This window comes from Scatophagus argus, chromosome 17 (assembly GCF_020382885.2).
Source record: "Scatophagus argus isolate fScaArg1 chromosome 17, fScaArg1.pri, whole genome shotgun sequence".
Taxonomy (NCBI): domain Eukaryota; kingdom Metazoa; phylum Chordata; class Actinopteri; family Scatophagidae; genus Scatophagus; species Scatophagus argus.
The window spans coordinates 4175969-4192802 of record NC_058509.1 but is presented as its reverse complement, the minus strand read 5'-3'; the positions used below and the strand labels follow the sequence as shown (position 1 = coordinate 4192802).

Below are 16834 nucleotides of genomic sequence, written 5' to 3'. Positions count from 1 at the left end.
CAGCTCAAGAAACCCTCATGAGGTTACACAAGGCTGTGACACCCTTTGTACCACAGGTTTCATTTCCTGCTTTCAGTGTACACACACTTGTGTCACTTCCTGTCAGCTACGTATGACATAAAGGTGCATGATCTTCAGGGGAACTTTTATCTTGTGGGTTTTTTTTATGGGTAGGGTAAAAATGTCATGGGAAAATGAAGCTAAACCAGGGGTGGATATAGGACACAAAAGGGCCACACTTTACACAGCCGGGGGCCCAGCAATATGTGGGGGAGTCTGAGTATCCTCCCCTGGGAAAACTTGAGTATTAGAGAGTTAATTTCCTGCAGTGACTGTAGTGACTTTTTACGCATGTGAATGACCACATAGCCCACTTAACACAAAACTTAATGGCAGAATTTAGTCATCAGTCAACAGTGTCATTTATTTGATCTACCTGTCATAATGTTTTATTGTTGGCCTGACCCCTGTGTACAGAACACCATCAGCAAGCAAGCTTACCTTAGCTAATTATAAAGTACTCTGGGGCAAGCAAGGGCACTTCAGGGGCCAATCAGATTTCAGCTATTGCCATTTGCCCCTGTGGCTCCCACTTGTGATCAGATATTGCTATCCTACTGCTTTTTAGCTACCTGTGAGTTCTGGACATGTTTTACAAATTGCTCCTTTAAATGAATGATTGAACAAATGAAATATTTGAATACATTCTCTCCGCTATATACATAGATCTAGCACTACACTCATATGTGTCTAAACATATAGATTATACGCGTACATGTATGCATGTGAAGTATGTCATCAACATGTCTGTGTCAACAGGTTTGAGAAGGGCCGCATTTACACCTACATTGGGGAGGTGGTTGTCTCTGTTAACCCATACAGACAGATGGACATCTATGGTAAAGAAAACATCGATGCGTACCGGGGCCGGGAGTTGTATGAAAACCCTCCTCACCTGTACGCAGTGTCTGATGCGGCTTATAAGGCCATGAAGAGACGGGCCAAAGATACCTGCATCGTCATATCAGGTTTGTCTCTTTCACTCACTTTAACATCCTCCCGCCTCGTTCCTTGTCTCCGTAATTGCATGTATAATATGCACGTCTGCATCCTCATTTGTGATCCACGTCCAATGAAAAACCTAAAAATCTGTCATTAGTGTTGTGAAATCTCAGTGCGTTTGGTGTTTCAGGTGAAAGTGGGGCAGGAAAAACAGAAGCTAGTAAATACATCATGCAGTACATTGCAGCCATCACAAACCCAAGTCAGAGGGCGGAGGTTGAGAGGTAAATCCAGATTACTCTCGAAACCAAAACAAGTAAATAACAGGATCTCAAGAACGTCACATTGTCATAAATCATCACGCTTTCTTCTTCTCCTCCTACTCCCATTTCCACCTCCCTGATGGCTGTTTCTCGCACGTTTCTATCGATGGTCCTCATGATGCGATAAATCAAGTGTGAAGAACATACTACTCAAGTCCAACTGTGTGCTCGAGGCCTTTGGGAACGCCAAGACAAATCGCAACGACAACTCCAGCCGCTTCGGCAAGTACATGGACATCAACTTCAACTTCAATGGCGATCCCACCGGAGGACACATCAACAACTACCTGCTGGAGAAGGTGAGGAAGAGGGTGGGCAGGATGATGGAGGGGCTTTGACCACACATGGGAAATCAGCCACAAAAACAAAGGAGTTGTGGTCTTTGTCGAGACAAAGTGAGCCCACATCTGCAGGGAAAAGTACAGAAAAGTTCTGCTCATTTAGTTTTTAAATTACATCTCTTCTCCTGTACATGAATGTTTCATGAGGTGATGACAAATAGGTGTGAAGGAACATCCATGAATAGATGTGTCTGTGAAGCCGGTGTGGTGCTGCTGCGTGTTAATGAATGGCTCACCTGGGGGTACTTGATGCTGCTGTATTTATCCGCTCCGTTAAACAACCTTCTGGCACTCAGAGCCGGTGTGAATGATGGTGCCATGATTCTTTCTCAGAGGGCAGCATTAACCACACTGTTCCCGAGCCGTCATGTTTCTCATCCGCAGTGAAAGTGCTGGTGATGTAGTCACAGAGCTGGTAGTCAGCTTGGTTTGAGTGTTTGTCTTGAAGGAAAAATAAACAAAACAAATTATTGTTCTTAAACACTGTTGGAGAAACAGCAGGTTGATTTGTTTGATTTCTACAGGAAACTGTGTGGTCCTTCCTTGACAGCATGGTGTTATTTAGACCGCGGCTGCAGTGGGAATGTGATACGTCTTACACCAGAGTGTCAGTCCATCAGAATCAAAACACTTCTTTTTAGATGTAAGATTTCTCACCAGAGTTGAGCAGCCATCCGGGGAAAAATCTGTCTTTGACACATGAAAGTGACAGTTGACTCCGGTGCGGCCACATGACATGTTGCACTTCAGTTCAGATTGTTAGTCTGACCTTTTTTTTCTTTTGGACTAGAAAACTTTATTTAACCTTTTTGGAATCTCTTGGGTTAGTTGAAAGCAATCTTGAGAAAGGCTAAGGTGGGAACCTGCAGGTGGGTCTGAATTATTGAATTATTGTGTAACAGTGAAATATCATTTTAGGATGGGTGTTTGATTCACTATCGTAATGTGTTCTCCTGTTCAAGTCCAGGGTGGTCCAGCAGCAGGACGGGGAGAGGAACTTCCACTCGTTTTACCAGGTGAACCTTAAAACACACACACTGATGAAGCTCCGTCTTGCTCCCTGAATCCATTTGCCGCTCAGTAAACTTGATGTAGGACCTAAAGACATCGGATCTGACCGTGTATGTTTGATGCGTGTTGAACAGTTGCTGCGTGGGGGCTCAGACGGGATGCTGCAGTCGTTTCATCTGCAGAACGATCCCGCTGCTTACACGTACACCAAAGAGGGAGCTGCAATCACCGTGAGTTTGTCACCTTCATGCTTTCTGTTGAAACCTCAAGACAAAATTGGTTGTTTGCTAATATCACTTCCTTGGGCGATTTTGCAATTGCTCTGCGTTTGAGAAACCTAATGATGAACTTCAGCTCATGTTCTTATGTGACTGATCAGCTGGCTAAACAAAATTGTCTAATACAAAATTCTTGTTTTTTCTTGTTTTTAGACCTCCAACAACGATCGATCAAGCCACAAAGCAGTGATGAACGCCCTGGAAGTGATCGGCTTCTCCCCAGAGGAGATTAACTCAATATATCAGATCCTGGCCTCCATTCTTCTGTTGGTAGGTCACAGCAGGGACCGATGAACATAACAGAAGTTGATGCGAGGAGTATTTTTTTAACCTCCTGTGTATATTTTAGTTTCATATGCAGACAAAGCAGTCATTTTTGAGATCACCAGCACTAAAAGCATCAAGTTGCAATGAGGTCCCGGTCTATAATTATTTTTCAGGGTAATATACAGTTTGAGAGTGACGGTGAGAGCGTTCAGATCCTGGGACAGGAAGCCATCAGCCACATCTCGGAGCTGACCAGCACAGATCCGGACAGCGTCAGCAAGAGCCTGCTGTACCGCACTGTGGCCACCGGGGGCGGCGAGGTCATCGAGAAGGGACACACGGCGCAGGACGCCTGCTTTGGACGGGACGCTTTTGTCAAGGTGCTGTTCACCTGCCCTCATATATTCATTTACAAACCCTGCAGCCTGCTTTCTTTTCACTAAACAGCTTATCAGGATGAAATTTATATTTATATAGAAGAACAGTTTTACAGCTTCTTTAGGATAAGAAAATTGAGTTAACATCATCAGAGTTACATGCTTTTCTTTAATGTAATTTTCATTGTTGTCGCTCTCTTTTAAGCTGTCTTATTTCCCTGCCGTAGGCTCTGTATGAGAGGCTTTTTGGCTGGATTGTAGGCCGCATCAACAGTGTCATTGAAGTTAAAGACTACAATCCAGCGCTTCATGGGAAAAACACAGTCATTGGCGTCCTGGATATCTACGGCTTTGAAATCTTCGACAACAACAGGTTGGAGTCATGTTGTGAAATCTACCATACTCCTGCCTTTAGATGGAAAGAAATGAGTCATTGTTGATGATGTTGTTGCTCAAGTGTTTGTTCCTCCTTGTTGCCGGCCAGTTTTGAACAGTTCTGCATCAACTACTGCAACGAGAAGCTGCAGCAGCTCTTCATCGAGCTGATCCTCAGACAGGAACAAGGCGAATACCAGAGAGAAGGCATCACCTGGCAACATGTGAGAAACACATACAAATAATGACACACACGCACAGTGCAAGAGGTGTCATGTCACACAGGAAAAAGAAGACATGGATTTTTTTTTCATCAGTTTCAGCAGCGATGCAGAAAGTGTGTGTGTGTGCGTGTGTGGAGGAGGTTAGGCTAGTCAGAGGATGGGTAATATTTTTATTATCTCACCATGACCAGAAGTCCTCCTTAACTTCACTCAAGGGTTTTTGTTTGGCCGACACACCTGAGACAGACGAGGTGTGAGCCCATCATGTTCCCAACAAATATTTTGTGTTTACAGATGCTGAAAAGTTACCAGTGAAAAGTTATTTGATTTTGATGCACATGAAAAGTGAAGAAGCATGTACTTAAACAAGACCACACACGCTGAAAAGACTCAAACTCACTGATTCAAAAACATCAGTGCCTCCTTCTCAGGCCTAACAATCCACTGTTTATACACAGATTGATTACTTCAACAACCAGATCATCGTGGACCTCGTGGAGCAGCCACACAAAGGCATCCTCTCCATTTTGGACGAAGCTTGTCTGACTGTTGGGAACGTCACAGACACCGTCTGCCTGGACAGCATGGACTCCAAACTGGCCCAGCACCCCCACTACACGTCCCGCAAGGTGAGAACGTGTCTCAACATCATCCAGCAAGCTTCAGCTCTCCTTTTAGTATGACTGCTGTTCCCAGAGAATCCTCATTTAGAGCTATTCAACATCTGTAAATCATTTGAACGAGACATTTTACCAGCCTTTGTTTAAAGCACCCCCACCCACATTATTAGGCTGCTTAACTGATAATGGTGTTACAATTCAAAAAGAGATCTTTGAAAATGTAGTGGTGACTACATTTTAGTAGGTAGGAATTATCTGTTGTTGGCGTATCATCTTCACTTTGAAAAACAAAAATGAGGAAATCTTACTTCCAGCCTGAACTGGAGCTGGCAACATTTACTTTTGTGGTATAGAAATGGCAAAGTGAATGAGTCTAAGGAATCCAATCATTGCTTAAAATCTCAAGGATGAGATGTTTTGGGCAGCTTGATCGAGAAACATGCTCAGACAGCTTGGATGGTGTCAGTAGTTGGTCAGCAGTTGGTGAAGTAATTTCCTGTGAAAAGGTTAATATTTGGACATTTCTTCTCAAAGAGGTGCAGGTTTAGGTTTGGTTTTTGAGTCTTACTTCAGTGTAACTTTAGAAGTTAATAATTGCACATTTGCAGTCAATAGGGGGCAGAGTTTCTCCATTGTTTCACTTTCAGAGTTGTTACATGTTTTTCAAACAACGTTGGTGCAGTCATTCCATCCTCTTAAACCTGACATCTGAAAACGTTTGCAATATGCCTTTAATAAGAAAAGAGTTGATTTTATTTGCTGTTCTCTCCTCTCTCGTTTCCAGCTCAGCCCCACGGACAAAACCATGGACTTTCAGAAACACTTCCGTATTCGCCACTATGCTGGAGACGTCACGTGAGTCGCTCACACATTCACCCACTTTGTCGCAGTCATCGGACTGGGGCTGCAAAAGTGACAGGATGTTGTGCAGAGTTTATAAATATAAGCCATATAATCCTATTAAGAAAGGCCAGTTTATGACACTGGCAGCAGTGGGGGATTCATGGAGGCTCTCCAGCACTGTTGTTACTGCTGGGCTCAGACTGCATTGTTCTAAGCTGTGGTTAATGCACATTGTGAGTAACATATCCAGCTGAGGGTTCATCTGCACTTTCAGTCCGAACTGTGATGTCACAGTTCAGTAAAACTTTGAAATAAATGTTCACTTTGTGTGTGTTGTTGTTCATATTATTTGGTATACAAATAGAAAATCTAGTTTTCCAGCAACACATTGGTGTCTGTGAATTGTAAACTAAACATGTCCTGCACGTTTCGCTCATGTGGAAACACGTGAAGAAGCGTACAGCAGACACAACCATGTACAACACACGTGTTATTGTGGAGGAAATGCATGATGTTTCACGCAATCAGTGATCACAAACTCACCATATCGCAGCCTTGCTTTGCTGGATCTTATGACTCATTCTTTTGTTTTCCTTTTCCACTCTCTCTGATGGCAGGTGACCCCTTGAACCCTTTGTTATAGCACACGTGCCACGAATATTAAGTCATCTAGACATTTTACATGTACGTTTTGCAGCAAATGGAATGAATACGTTCTATTGTCGGATTAAAGACCCAGACAAAATTGTTATGTCAGTACAAGGAAGATCTGAGCTGAGATGCAGATGAAAAATTCATGTGAAAGAGGGTGAATGTTGATCTTTCCAAAAACAGCAGGGACAAGCTTTTGGCACTTGTAAGGTTTTAACTTTATGTATATGGAAACTCTTTTTGGCGATTTCTGCCTGGAGACAGGCAGGAAAAGGTTTGGTAGGATGAGAGACCAGATTGAATAACAACATGTTCTGAGCCACTAGAACAGATTTATAGGATTAATTTGACCATAAATAAGAAGTAAGGGCACAAAACTGATCTATGCATATTCAGGCTTTTTAGCTTGTTATTCCATTGTGAAAGCACAATAATTTTTGTTTCTGTTTCTGTGGTTATTTGGTTTATGATTCACAGACTAAAGATTGTTCGGTTTCCTTCTCCATCGCTGCTCCACTTCTTAAATTTGTTCGCCAGATTTAAACATCACAGTGGCCAGATGAGGCCCCTGGCCAACAGTCACCCGCTGTGGCTTTGGTTCCAGAAGATCCCCACCGCTCACGTGTACTGCCCTCAATCTAGAGAGGGGAAGGACATTAATATGTCAAGGGAACACGAAAGGAGGAGGAGGGGGAGGAAGGGATGCAGCCAGCTGATGAGACAGTTTTGGCTCTGTGAGATGTAGCAGCAGCAGTAATCAAGGAGAAGCCGAGTCGGGTTTATTGAGGTTCTTTGACTTGGGGAAATCCAGGCTAACATGATGTAGAACACACACCGAAACACGTAGCAATTTCATCCATCTGTTCTCCGTGACTGCCCTCCTCTTGTCTACGCTCAGTGCTGGAGGAAGTATTCACATCCTTTACTTAAGGAAAAGCACCAATACCACACACGCTAAAGGTACTTAAAGTATCAAAAGTAAATGGACCCAATGCAGAAAATGTCCCCGTGATGTTTACGCTATTATATATTATGTCCTATTATGTTATGTACTGATGCATTCGTGTGTGAACAGCATTTTATACTGAGGGCTGTAAGTACTTAATACAGGGATTGTTTGGTAACATCAGAAAACAGTGAGAGATGTTGATCATAATTATCCAAAACAGCCTCAAAAGTCTTGTTTCCAGCAGACAAATGACTGTTGCTTCCTCAGTGCCGAATATTTTTAGTGTTATACAGAAATACGTGTATTTTGAAAGTTTTCGGGGGCTTTGAGCGCAGTACTTGAGTTGAGATAAATACTTCTGTGTGTGTGCTAACTGCTGTGTTAACATGACAGGCTGGATAAGAGCATGTCTGACAGACCTGCAGTGGTTATGACAGATGGCTGTCCCTGTCCCTGTGTGTCCCCGTCACCCTGCCTCAGCTCGTCTCAGGGCCACGTCGGGGTCACTCCAGATGAGCTGTCACCCCTCATCTATTGCTTCCTGGTGGCGCTGGCCCCCCATCATCCCCTGTCACATCCCACCCCATCTGAGTCTATCCTCACTCCGGCTAAATATACCCTCGTGCTCGGCACCCGCTGGCCCTCCCTCCCTCTGCTTTAATGAACCATCACTATCACAGGCCTTGACCTACTTTCCTCCCTCCTCCTCCTTCTTCTTTTCTTTCCTCATCCTGTTTCCTCTTTTTTCCTCCTCCTTCTGTACTGCAGCTCTCACCTGGCTCTCCTTTGCTGTCCACATTTTAATTCCCTGCAGTATTTCAGGCTGCACATGCAGCACTTTGAGCAGCCGGATCGTATCCCCTTACTGCATGACTTAATACTGCAAGAAATCTCGCATCTTTCTAGCTCTCGGACTGTGTGCTCTCTCTCACCTTGTACAACACAGCTCATGTCCTTGCACCAGCCTTGACCTTCATACTTAAATATACTTTCCTCTAAATCATCCCTCTGTCTCTCGAGAGCCTTTATGTCTGCATGTCCTCTCCTGTCTGTCCTGCCCCAACACTCTCCTGTCCTGTCCTTGTAAATGACTGCTGTGGCTTGTTATTGTGTGTTCTGACTGCTCACTCTCTCTTTTCCTTTCACACTCTGTCTCTCTCCGGCGAGCTTCCCCGGGATCTGGTCAGGTGGTTCTTGGCGCCCGTGAGCCAAAGGGACACATCTGTCATGGCCGGCCTCGGCCTCTTTGCCTCCAGATGTGACAGCCAGTCACAAACCGGGCCATACAGATGACATGTGACATGCTGTGTGTTTGTGGTTTTGTTTGCATGTGTGTTTGTTAGAGAGGGAGGGATGCAAGACATTTATGAGGAAAGTAACTAACATTTACTCAAATACTGCAGTTAAATACCATTTTTTAGATTTTGGCTATTTCCATTTGATATTACTCCCTACCTTTAGTATATTTAGTCTACTCCTCTACATTTATCTGACAGCTTTACCCAATATTTAACAAAAAAAGCAAAGATCAAAGTCCCACAAAATAAATCTAAATTTGGGCAGTAGGTCTTTGTTTTTTTTTCTTTCCATTCCCATTAATCATCTCATAAACCCTCCCCCTGAACTTATCTTCAGCTATTGAATTAAATTACCTAACTGTATTTAAAGATGTTAAAAGCACCTCAGCAAGCTACAGCAGTTAAAATTGGCACATTTTTGCATCAGTAATAACGATCTAATAATGTAACCTACGATACTATGTCACTTGCAAGGCCCATTTTTTGTGTCATTTTTGACAATTTAAGTACATTTAGCCAATAATATTTAGGACTGAACGCATTAGGCAGGCCATCCACACTGTGCAACTCACCGATATTGTTACATTAAGAGTGAAAAAGGAGAGGGAGAGGTTTATTTGAGGCAACGCTTACATTACAGCCGGCTCTTACCCCGGGGCTGGACTGCTTATGTAACTGTGCCTTACAGTGCGCCCGTGACCTCCCACTGATGCCTCACCAAAACCAACTGAGCTACTTCAAAAAAACAAAAAGGCAGACAGATTAGTTTGTAGACAGTTGCCTTTTTGTTAAACTCCAAAACGTGAGAAATGGGGGGAGGTTGACCATGTTCCTAATTTGTGAATCGTCTAAGCTGCATGACTGTCGTTCTCATCCTCAAGCCTGAGGGCTGTGAATGATTTAGCGTAGAGACTGGAGTCTGTTAACAGGTAATGATAGCGACCCCTTTAGTGACTGTTCACTTTCTGACGTCCTTACAATTTTAACATGTTGACTCTGTTCTCCTGACACACCACTTCACTCCTTCCCTCCTTCTCTTGAACTAATTTGGGGTAATTACTCTTGATTACTCTCACTTTCTTCCTCTGCAATCATTGCAGATATTCCGTCGAGGGATTTTTGGACAAAAACAAGGACTTGCTTTTCCAAGACTTCAAGCGTCTCATGTACAACAGGTACCAAGCATAGTCTTCACTGCCAGTCTTTTCCAACACCATGATGCTCTTGACAGATAACTGGGTTAAGTGTATAAATGAGTTTCTCTTTCACACTGTTTGCATGTCACTCCTCTTGTAGCCCAGTTAATGATGCCCCTTCTTCGCACTTTGCCCTATTTTCTTGCTTTTCCCCTCTCTTTCTCTCTCTCTCGTAGTGCCAACCCAGTCCTGAAGGAGATGTGGCCAGATGGTCATCTGAGCATCACAGAGGTCACCAAACGACCTCTGACCGCGGCCACCCTTTTCAAGAACTCCATTGTGGCCTTGGTGGATAAACTGGCATGCAAGGTCAGTGGTTTCAGTTTAAGATTCACTTCCTGTTCCCTTTCTTTTAACGTCTAGAGGAAAGTGTGCATGGCATAGATTTTTTAGGCTAATTAAAGATACCTAATTCTGGCAAGTAGTAAAGCCAAGCAACTCAACAAGGTTTAAACTATCTGTAGCTAGCTCAGCGTAACACTCGATAATGTTGTCTTGCTAAAGCTGTTTAGCTGTCTGCACAGCCAGAGTGCAGTTATTGTGGTTCGGTCTGATTTCCTCTTTTGTAGTCCCTGTCAGTTTTGTAGTTTACACAGAAATATACATTTCTATGGCATAAAGTATTTTATATGGTAAGACAGATGTCATAAAGAGCCAGAAGTCAGGTGGAAATATAGTTTTATAGTTACTGTGTTTTAGCTGCGTAGGGCAGAATCAGTGTCAAACCAAAGTCGAGTGGAGGTTTGACCATGTGATCGTGTTTTGATGTTGGAGTTAGTATTTAGCATCAGGATAGATCCCACCCCCCCACAGTTTACACAGCTGTCATCATCAGGAGGATTCTGTGCACCAGTTTGGGCTGTTCTGGTCCCTGAAAAGCCTGTATGAGTCACAGGCTATTCTGAGGCTGCCAGTGTGTCTGTACCATGTCTCCTTTGGTGGGGAGGTTCATCATTATACATGACAAAATACTGAGTGAGAAGCAGTATGCAGCTGTCTGACATGTACACATAGCAATATGTTCTTCCTGGTTTCAGAGAATAACTGTTTTTTAGGTCACTTGTCCTCATCCTGTCTGAATCAGTATGGAGGTGGGAGTGTAGGGTGGAGGGTTGGTTCTGGACCATAAAATGTGTCGCTCACCTCTCCTGGCCTCATCTCACTGTCTGAAGTCTGACATTTCCTGCTGTTATTTTGGGACGGCCTGCTGTCGGGCTGTTGTACCATCTCATCTCTGTGTGGCTGAGATAAAATGAAAGGAAACTCCCCTGGCAACAGTTTCCCTTCAGGTCATGTTGAAAAAGCAGATGTTTTCTTCAGCAGCTGTACAGAAGCACTTGTGCCAGGTCTGACCACCTTGTTTGCTCCCAACTGCCATTAAGTCTCTACTGAAATTGAAATCGGGGCAAACATGCACATGCATCATTGATATGGCGGACAACAGTGTCGGCGAGTGCTCAGGAAGAGCTCACTTTATTCCACCTTGTTCAACTTTCATGGAGAGAGAGTGAGACAGTGAAAACACAGCGGCCTCTGTTCTATGACAGGATAGCGTCCCACAGAGATCCCCGTTAAGGTGCAGGGGTCCAGCCATAACTTTTCAAAGTTGTCGCCTTCAAAGTTTTAATGTGCTGTTAAATGTGCTGTTAATAAGTAGATGTGCTGGATGTGTTATGAGGCTCAGCTGCTCACTGTAGCATCCGTTGAAATATTTAACATTAAGGTCAGTGAACTCAGTTTGCCAGTTTTGCAGCTTGGTTGCGGTTGTGTCATAGTTTACAAGCTGAGTGTAGGTTATTTACTTGCACAGTGATGAACACAGCAGTGATGAAAACAATGACTAAACCATGCACAAATCAAAGACAAACACAAGTTTGTGCAGGTGATAAAACAAGAAAATTATATTTTTTGAAAAATATTTCCTCGATCATACAAACACTGAATCAGTTCAGCTGTCGGAAGCACGCAACACCATGTCAGCACTATGGCAGCGTTTTACTGCATCTAAAGTTTTTTATTGCATCCTTACTTGCAGTATTACTACATAACTGTCTGTGAATAGACGCACAGGACAGTTACCCTAACTGTTGATGTGTTGCTTGGTTGATCCTTGCTGAGAAGAACGGTCGATTATTTTACAGTAAATGTAAAATGAGATGCATCTTTTTTGTCTCGTCTCTCAGGAGCCTTACTATGTGCGATGCATAAAGCCCAACGAGGTGAAGTCTCCGGTGTTGTTTGACGACGCTCGCTGCCAGCACCAGGTGGCCTACCTTGGCCTGATAGAGAATGTGATGGTGCGCAGGGCAGGCTTTGCCTACAGGCAGCCCTATGACCGCTTCCTGCAGCGGTAAGAAGACAAAATGCTCTGTGAAGAGTTCTTCATTGTTTCAAATCCTCTATTAGGAAGCTGAGAAAAAGTCTTGTCTTTTTGTACTATGACAGCAACTCAGTGTCACAGCAGGGGTGTAAAAATGTGCTAACTTAACATGCAGTGCCCCTTTAAAATAGCGACTCAGTCAGAGTAATAATTGTTCCAAGTTTGTATGCACAGACAGTGAACCCCACTCTTGTCATCATACTGTAACCCCTGATTCTCCTCCTGAATGTTCTGCAGGTATAAAATGACATGTGAGTACACCTGGCCGCACCACCTGATGGAGTCAGACCGAGAGGCCGTGGAGACCATCGTCACCCAACACGGTTTCCAGGACGACGTGGCATATGGACACACCAAGCTGTTCGTGCGAACGCCGCGAACGCTCTTCACCCTGGAACAGGAGAGAGCCGCCCTCATCCCCATCCTGGTGCTTTTCCTGCAGAAGGTCAGCCATTTTAGCCTGACTACATCGTTTGTTACGGATGTTGTCGTCTGTGTTGCTTTCATCCACAGCTTCAACGTAATTTCAAATTTAAAATCTCAGATCTCCAACTAACTGACACACTGACCTAATGTAATTTCACGGGCAGCTTGGATCATGTGATCACAGTTAATAACACACAACGTTATCTTCTCGTGTCTCAAACGCAGTCCTCTGGGTTTCAGACTGCAGTTTCCCTCAGTCTCATGAATAAGTGGCTCCTGGTTACGTTTGACTGAAATTCATCTGCCAGCTTGAATTCTAATTTCCTTTAACAATAATTGGGATAATTAATGAGATCCAGAGCACAGTTACATTAAAGTCAATTACCTCACTTGCCCAGTGAAATTCGCTTCTTCTTTCTCTTTCTCCTGACCTACTTTGATGGCTCTGCAGAGAAGTCTGGTTCTTTAACTGGAGCACAAGTTTGTCTGTAGCTCGTTGGGACTCTGGTTTCTCCTCTCTCATCTTTAACACGTCTCTGTTTTTCCCAAACTCACAGGTGTGGCGTGGGGCTTTAGCTCGTATGAGGTGTCGGAGAATGAGGGCCATCTACACCATCATGGGCTGCTATAAGCGCTACAAGGTGAAGGCCCACTTCTGGGAGGTGGAGAGGAGGTTTGCTAATGTGCGAACCTTGGCCGACTATGGAAAGAGAGTGGAGTGGCCGACCCCGCCTGCAGCTCTGTCCCAGTTTCACAACATCACATTCATGCTGCATCGCAGGTCAGACCCCACAGAAGGAAACTCATGCAGCATAAAAATAACTGTCCAAATATTTATGTAAAGTACTTAGTCTTTAACCATATATTTACTTTGAACAAACTGTCAGGAAAGTGAGATTAATCCACTTGTACCACAAATCAGAATAACTCAGTTTTAAATTATACAAAAGAAAAAGTTTGGCATCTTTTACAGTAAATGTGTGTGAAATATGAAACTACAACCAGATCCCTAAAGGTAAATCCTGAGACTCCAGGAAGTAATTTGGTCAACCAGGAAATAGTAAAGAGCAAAATGAGGGACATGAGTCTTCTCAAGTCAAATTATTTTCTCCCTGATATATTTAATAAATTCTAAACAACTTGAGTTATCTTAGCTGAGCGAGTGAGTTTTGGATCAACATGGATGTGTTTTGGCTGTACCACCGACTGTTTTGTTTTGACGTACTCCTTCACCCATGTGACACGCTTGTCTTGTTGTCAGGTGGTGGGCGAGGCAGATTGTGAAGAACATCCCTCCGTCTGACATGGAGGTTCGGGCTAAAGTGGCGGCTCTGACTGTCCTGAGTGGAGAGAGAAAAGACTGGGGATTCAGCAGAGCCTGGGAGAGGGACTACCTGGCCAACGTAAGAAACACACCTGAACAAAACTCAAAGTGGAGACTGGGTCCAAAAGCAATTATTTTTATCATCTGTCTATGAACTTGAAACACGTATCATGCTGAAGCACACCATGAAGTCCATAATTACTTTTGTTAATAAATAAAGTGACTTAACTTGTGATGAATTAGACTTTTGAACCTGGTGAAAATGTGATAAATATACAACAACCCAAATTCAGATGCATCGCCTGAATTATGTCAGGCAAGCTAAATATCTGGTCGTGTCCGGGAGCCAACGAGCTGCAGCCGATGAGAGCAGGGATCAAGTTTGGAAGAAAGAAATGCTGTCCTGTGAAAGGGGTCTCGTCATTTCCTTCCTGTCACGCTTCTCCCATGTGATGTTGTGATTTTCTCCTCTGGGGTTCTTGTGATGTGTGAGTGCCCGTCGCTGATCACCAACGCAGTGTGCCAGCTACAAGTGCTTCAAGATTACCGATTACAAGACAGAAAGTTGTGACAACTTTAACAGTCATGTGTTGTGACCAAAATGTTGCCAGCAGCATTCACCCCCTGAGGCCCTCATTTACATTAAAGCTCAGTGTGACACTCCACCGAACAACATGCTTATTCTTTATGTCAAAAGTAACTGAGGATTTTTTCAATTTAATTTATCACAGTATACGAGACTTGAATGACGACCATTGTGCAGGATCACAGAAAATCATCTGTTGTTGTGAATGTATGTGGTGCATGTGACGAGCCTCACTGTAAACAGCATGACTCAGAGAGGACGGCGCTCGTGAACATGGCACTTCCTTAATGGATCCCACTGTTAGCTCGTTTACGGGCTAATCTGAGGGTGTTTGGTGGCCAGAGGCTTGAAAGACGCCTGCAGGGATCGTGAGCGTGACTGCCGCGGAGCCCTGAGTCACTCCCCTCATTAGTTTGTGACTCGCTGCCCTTCTTCAGGCCTCGAGCTTCACGTGATTGTTGTTAATTCTACAAAGACCTGTAGACGGTGCATGTAACGCACCGTGCGGGTAGCCTGAATAGTGACTTGTATGTGGCCGAGGTTGGCTTAGATGAAAAGCGTCCTGCTGGATCGTTTCCTGGATGTCACGTTTTCTCAGGAACGTTCAAAAACATCACAAGATTCAGCAAGTTTACTTCGTTACTTAGAGTTCAGGCTCAGTTTAGAAATCATAGCAACTGCTGTGTGAGCTTGTCAAGAGGCTGTAAGACATCAAACAAAACAAAATGAATGTAAAGTGAGTTATTCCTCTCATGATGCAGTCAGGATCAACAAAACATTTTGGGGTCAACAGTGGGGTTGAGGTCAGGACTCTAGGAAGGCCAGTCAAGGTCTTCCACTACAAGCTCTGAAAAGCTTCTCATCACGTAGCTGGCTCTGTGCACGGGGGGCACCTTGTTGTTGTGAGAGGAACTGAACTTCCACATACTGTTGTGTGTTTGAAGGCATGTTAGAACATCATTGTATGCTGTAGTATTAAGATTCTGCCTTGCTGGTCCTGAAACCATGAAAAACCAGACGGATATCCTCGTACTTTACCTCATACACATGTAGGTAATGCAAAAGAGTTCTTAACAAAAATGGTGGCATAAAAGCAAAGACATTACTGTGATGGCTCTTCTCTATAGGAGGGAGACCACAGCACAGCTTTAGATGTCCTTCTTAGCTGCCCCCGACTGTATTTCTCATCAGGCAGTTTTAGCTGCGTTATCAGCCTCCCTGCCCTCCTACAGCACGTCAAACACCGTGTCTGGTAACAGCAGCCCGAGGCCCGCGAGCTTTGATCTGCTGCTTATGGAATTAAAACGATAAAAAGGCTTGAAAGAGGCTGAGGGAGGTCACCCAGAGTTTTACGACTAACGACGAGATACATTGCCATACCGTCTCTCTGTACTGTACCCGGCTTCTTGGAATGTAATGGTACTGGTCTCTCACTTGTGCAGGTGCGAGACTGCCCTCAGACCAGCTCCGGCTTCATTCGTGTTTCCAAGGAGCTGAAGAACAAAGACGAGTACAGTCAAGTCCTCTTCTCTGGCTTCTGTAGGAAGGTACAGTATGAGGGGAAAAGAAGGAGGTGAAATGAAAATGTCTGTTTGGTGCTAGGAGTCTTTTTTTTTCTTTTTCTTCTGTTGCCTTTAGCTTTGGGATGTTTTTCTCACTTGTCTGTCTTCCACCGCCTCACACTTCCTCTCTTTGTTGCCATCTCGCCTTTCAAGATTTCAGTGGCAAACACAACTCTCTCAGACAGGAGCGTAAAGAACTGAGATGGAACTGAACTATGAATTCACTTCTACACTTTTCTTAACGTTTAAGAGGATTATTGTTTAACCTCATGCTGAACTTGCTCTTATCATCCCCCCCTGTGGATAATAAGGGCCATGTTTTTTTATCAGCTTCCACTGAATTCCGCGTGCAGCTTCAACCAAAGTATATTTGAAGATATGTGGGCTTTGATCATTAGAGATAAAGGCTGACAAATCCAACAGACCCTTTGTCATCCCTTTTTTTTTTGGGATGATTTTGCTCTTTTTGATTTCATGTGTGTTGCAGCTCCTTCGAGGGAAGCCTGATTTGCAGTGACAGTAGTGATAACCCAAAAGATCCTACGCGTTGCAAAACAAAAAGCCTTTTGAAAGGAAACAGACAATGTGAAGCCTTTCTCCCCTTCTCTCTCTCTCTCTCTCTCTCTCTCTCTCAGGTGAACAGATTCAACAAAAGCACAGACCGAGTCCTGCTCGTCACAGACAAGTACGTCTACAAATTAGAACCGAAGAAACAGAACAAGATTTTGAAGAGGCTTCCTTTAGACGCTGTAAGTACTCACACAGGAGAGAGACGTGCCTCTTCAGCCTTAATCTAAAGCT

The 16834-nt window shown here is 43.9% G+C and overlaps 1 protein-coding gene across 2 annotated transcripts in view; it reads left to right on the top strand.

Annotated features, from left to right (window-relative positions):
* The window catches only part of myo1g (myosin IG), a 37686-nt gene that overhangs the window by 1963 nt on the left and 18889 nt on the right, over positions 1 to 16834 (top strand). Inside the window, exons 2-20 of one of the 2 annotated variants that reach the window (XM_046417446.1) lie at positions 820 to 1028; positions 1193 to 1286; positions 1459 to 1624; positions 2629 to 2682; positions 2812 to 2907; positions 3109 to 3225; positions 3396 to 3602; positions 3827 to 3972; positions 4084 to 4198; positions 4657 to 4827; positions 5603 to 5673; positions 9660 to 9734; positions 9932 to 10064; positions 11939 to 12105; positions 12373 to 12580; positions 13119 to 13342; positions 13823 to 13964; positions 15914 to 16018; positions 16669 to 16782. In XM_046417446.1, the coding sequence (XP_046273402.1) occupies positions 820 to 1028; positions 1193 to 1286; positions 1459 to 1624; positions 2629 to 2682; positions 2812 to 2907; positions 3109 to 3225; positions 3396 to 3602; positions 3827 to 3972; positions 4084 to 4198; positions 4657 to 4827; positions 5603 to 5673; positions 9660 to 9734; positions 9932 to 10064; positions 11939 to 12105; positions 12373 to 12580; positions 13119 to 13342; positions 13823 to 13964; positions 15914 to 16018; positions 16669 to 16782 (2614 nt within the window). Of the gene's footprint in view, positions 1 to 819; positions 1029 to 1192; positions 1287 to 1458; positions 1625 to 2628; positions 2683 to 2811; positions 2908 to 3108; positions 3226 to 3395; positions 3603 to 3826; positions 3973 to 4083; positions 4199 to 4656; positions 4828 to 5602; positions 5674 to 9659; positions 9735 to 9931; positions 10065 to 11938; positions 12106 to 12372; positions 12581 to 13118; positions 13343 to 13822; positions 13965 to 15913; positions 16019 to 16668; positions 16783 to 16834 lie in introns of those variants that run through there. The other variant, XM_046417448.1, reaches the window with a different exon arrangement.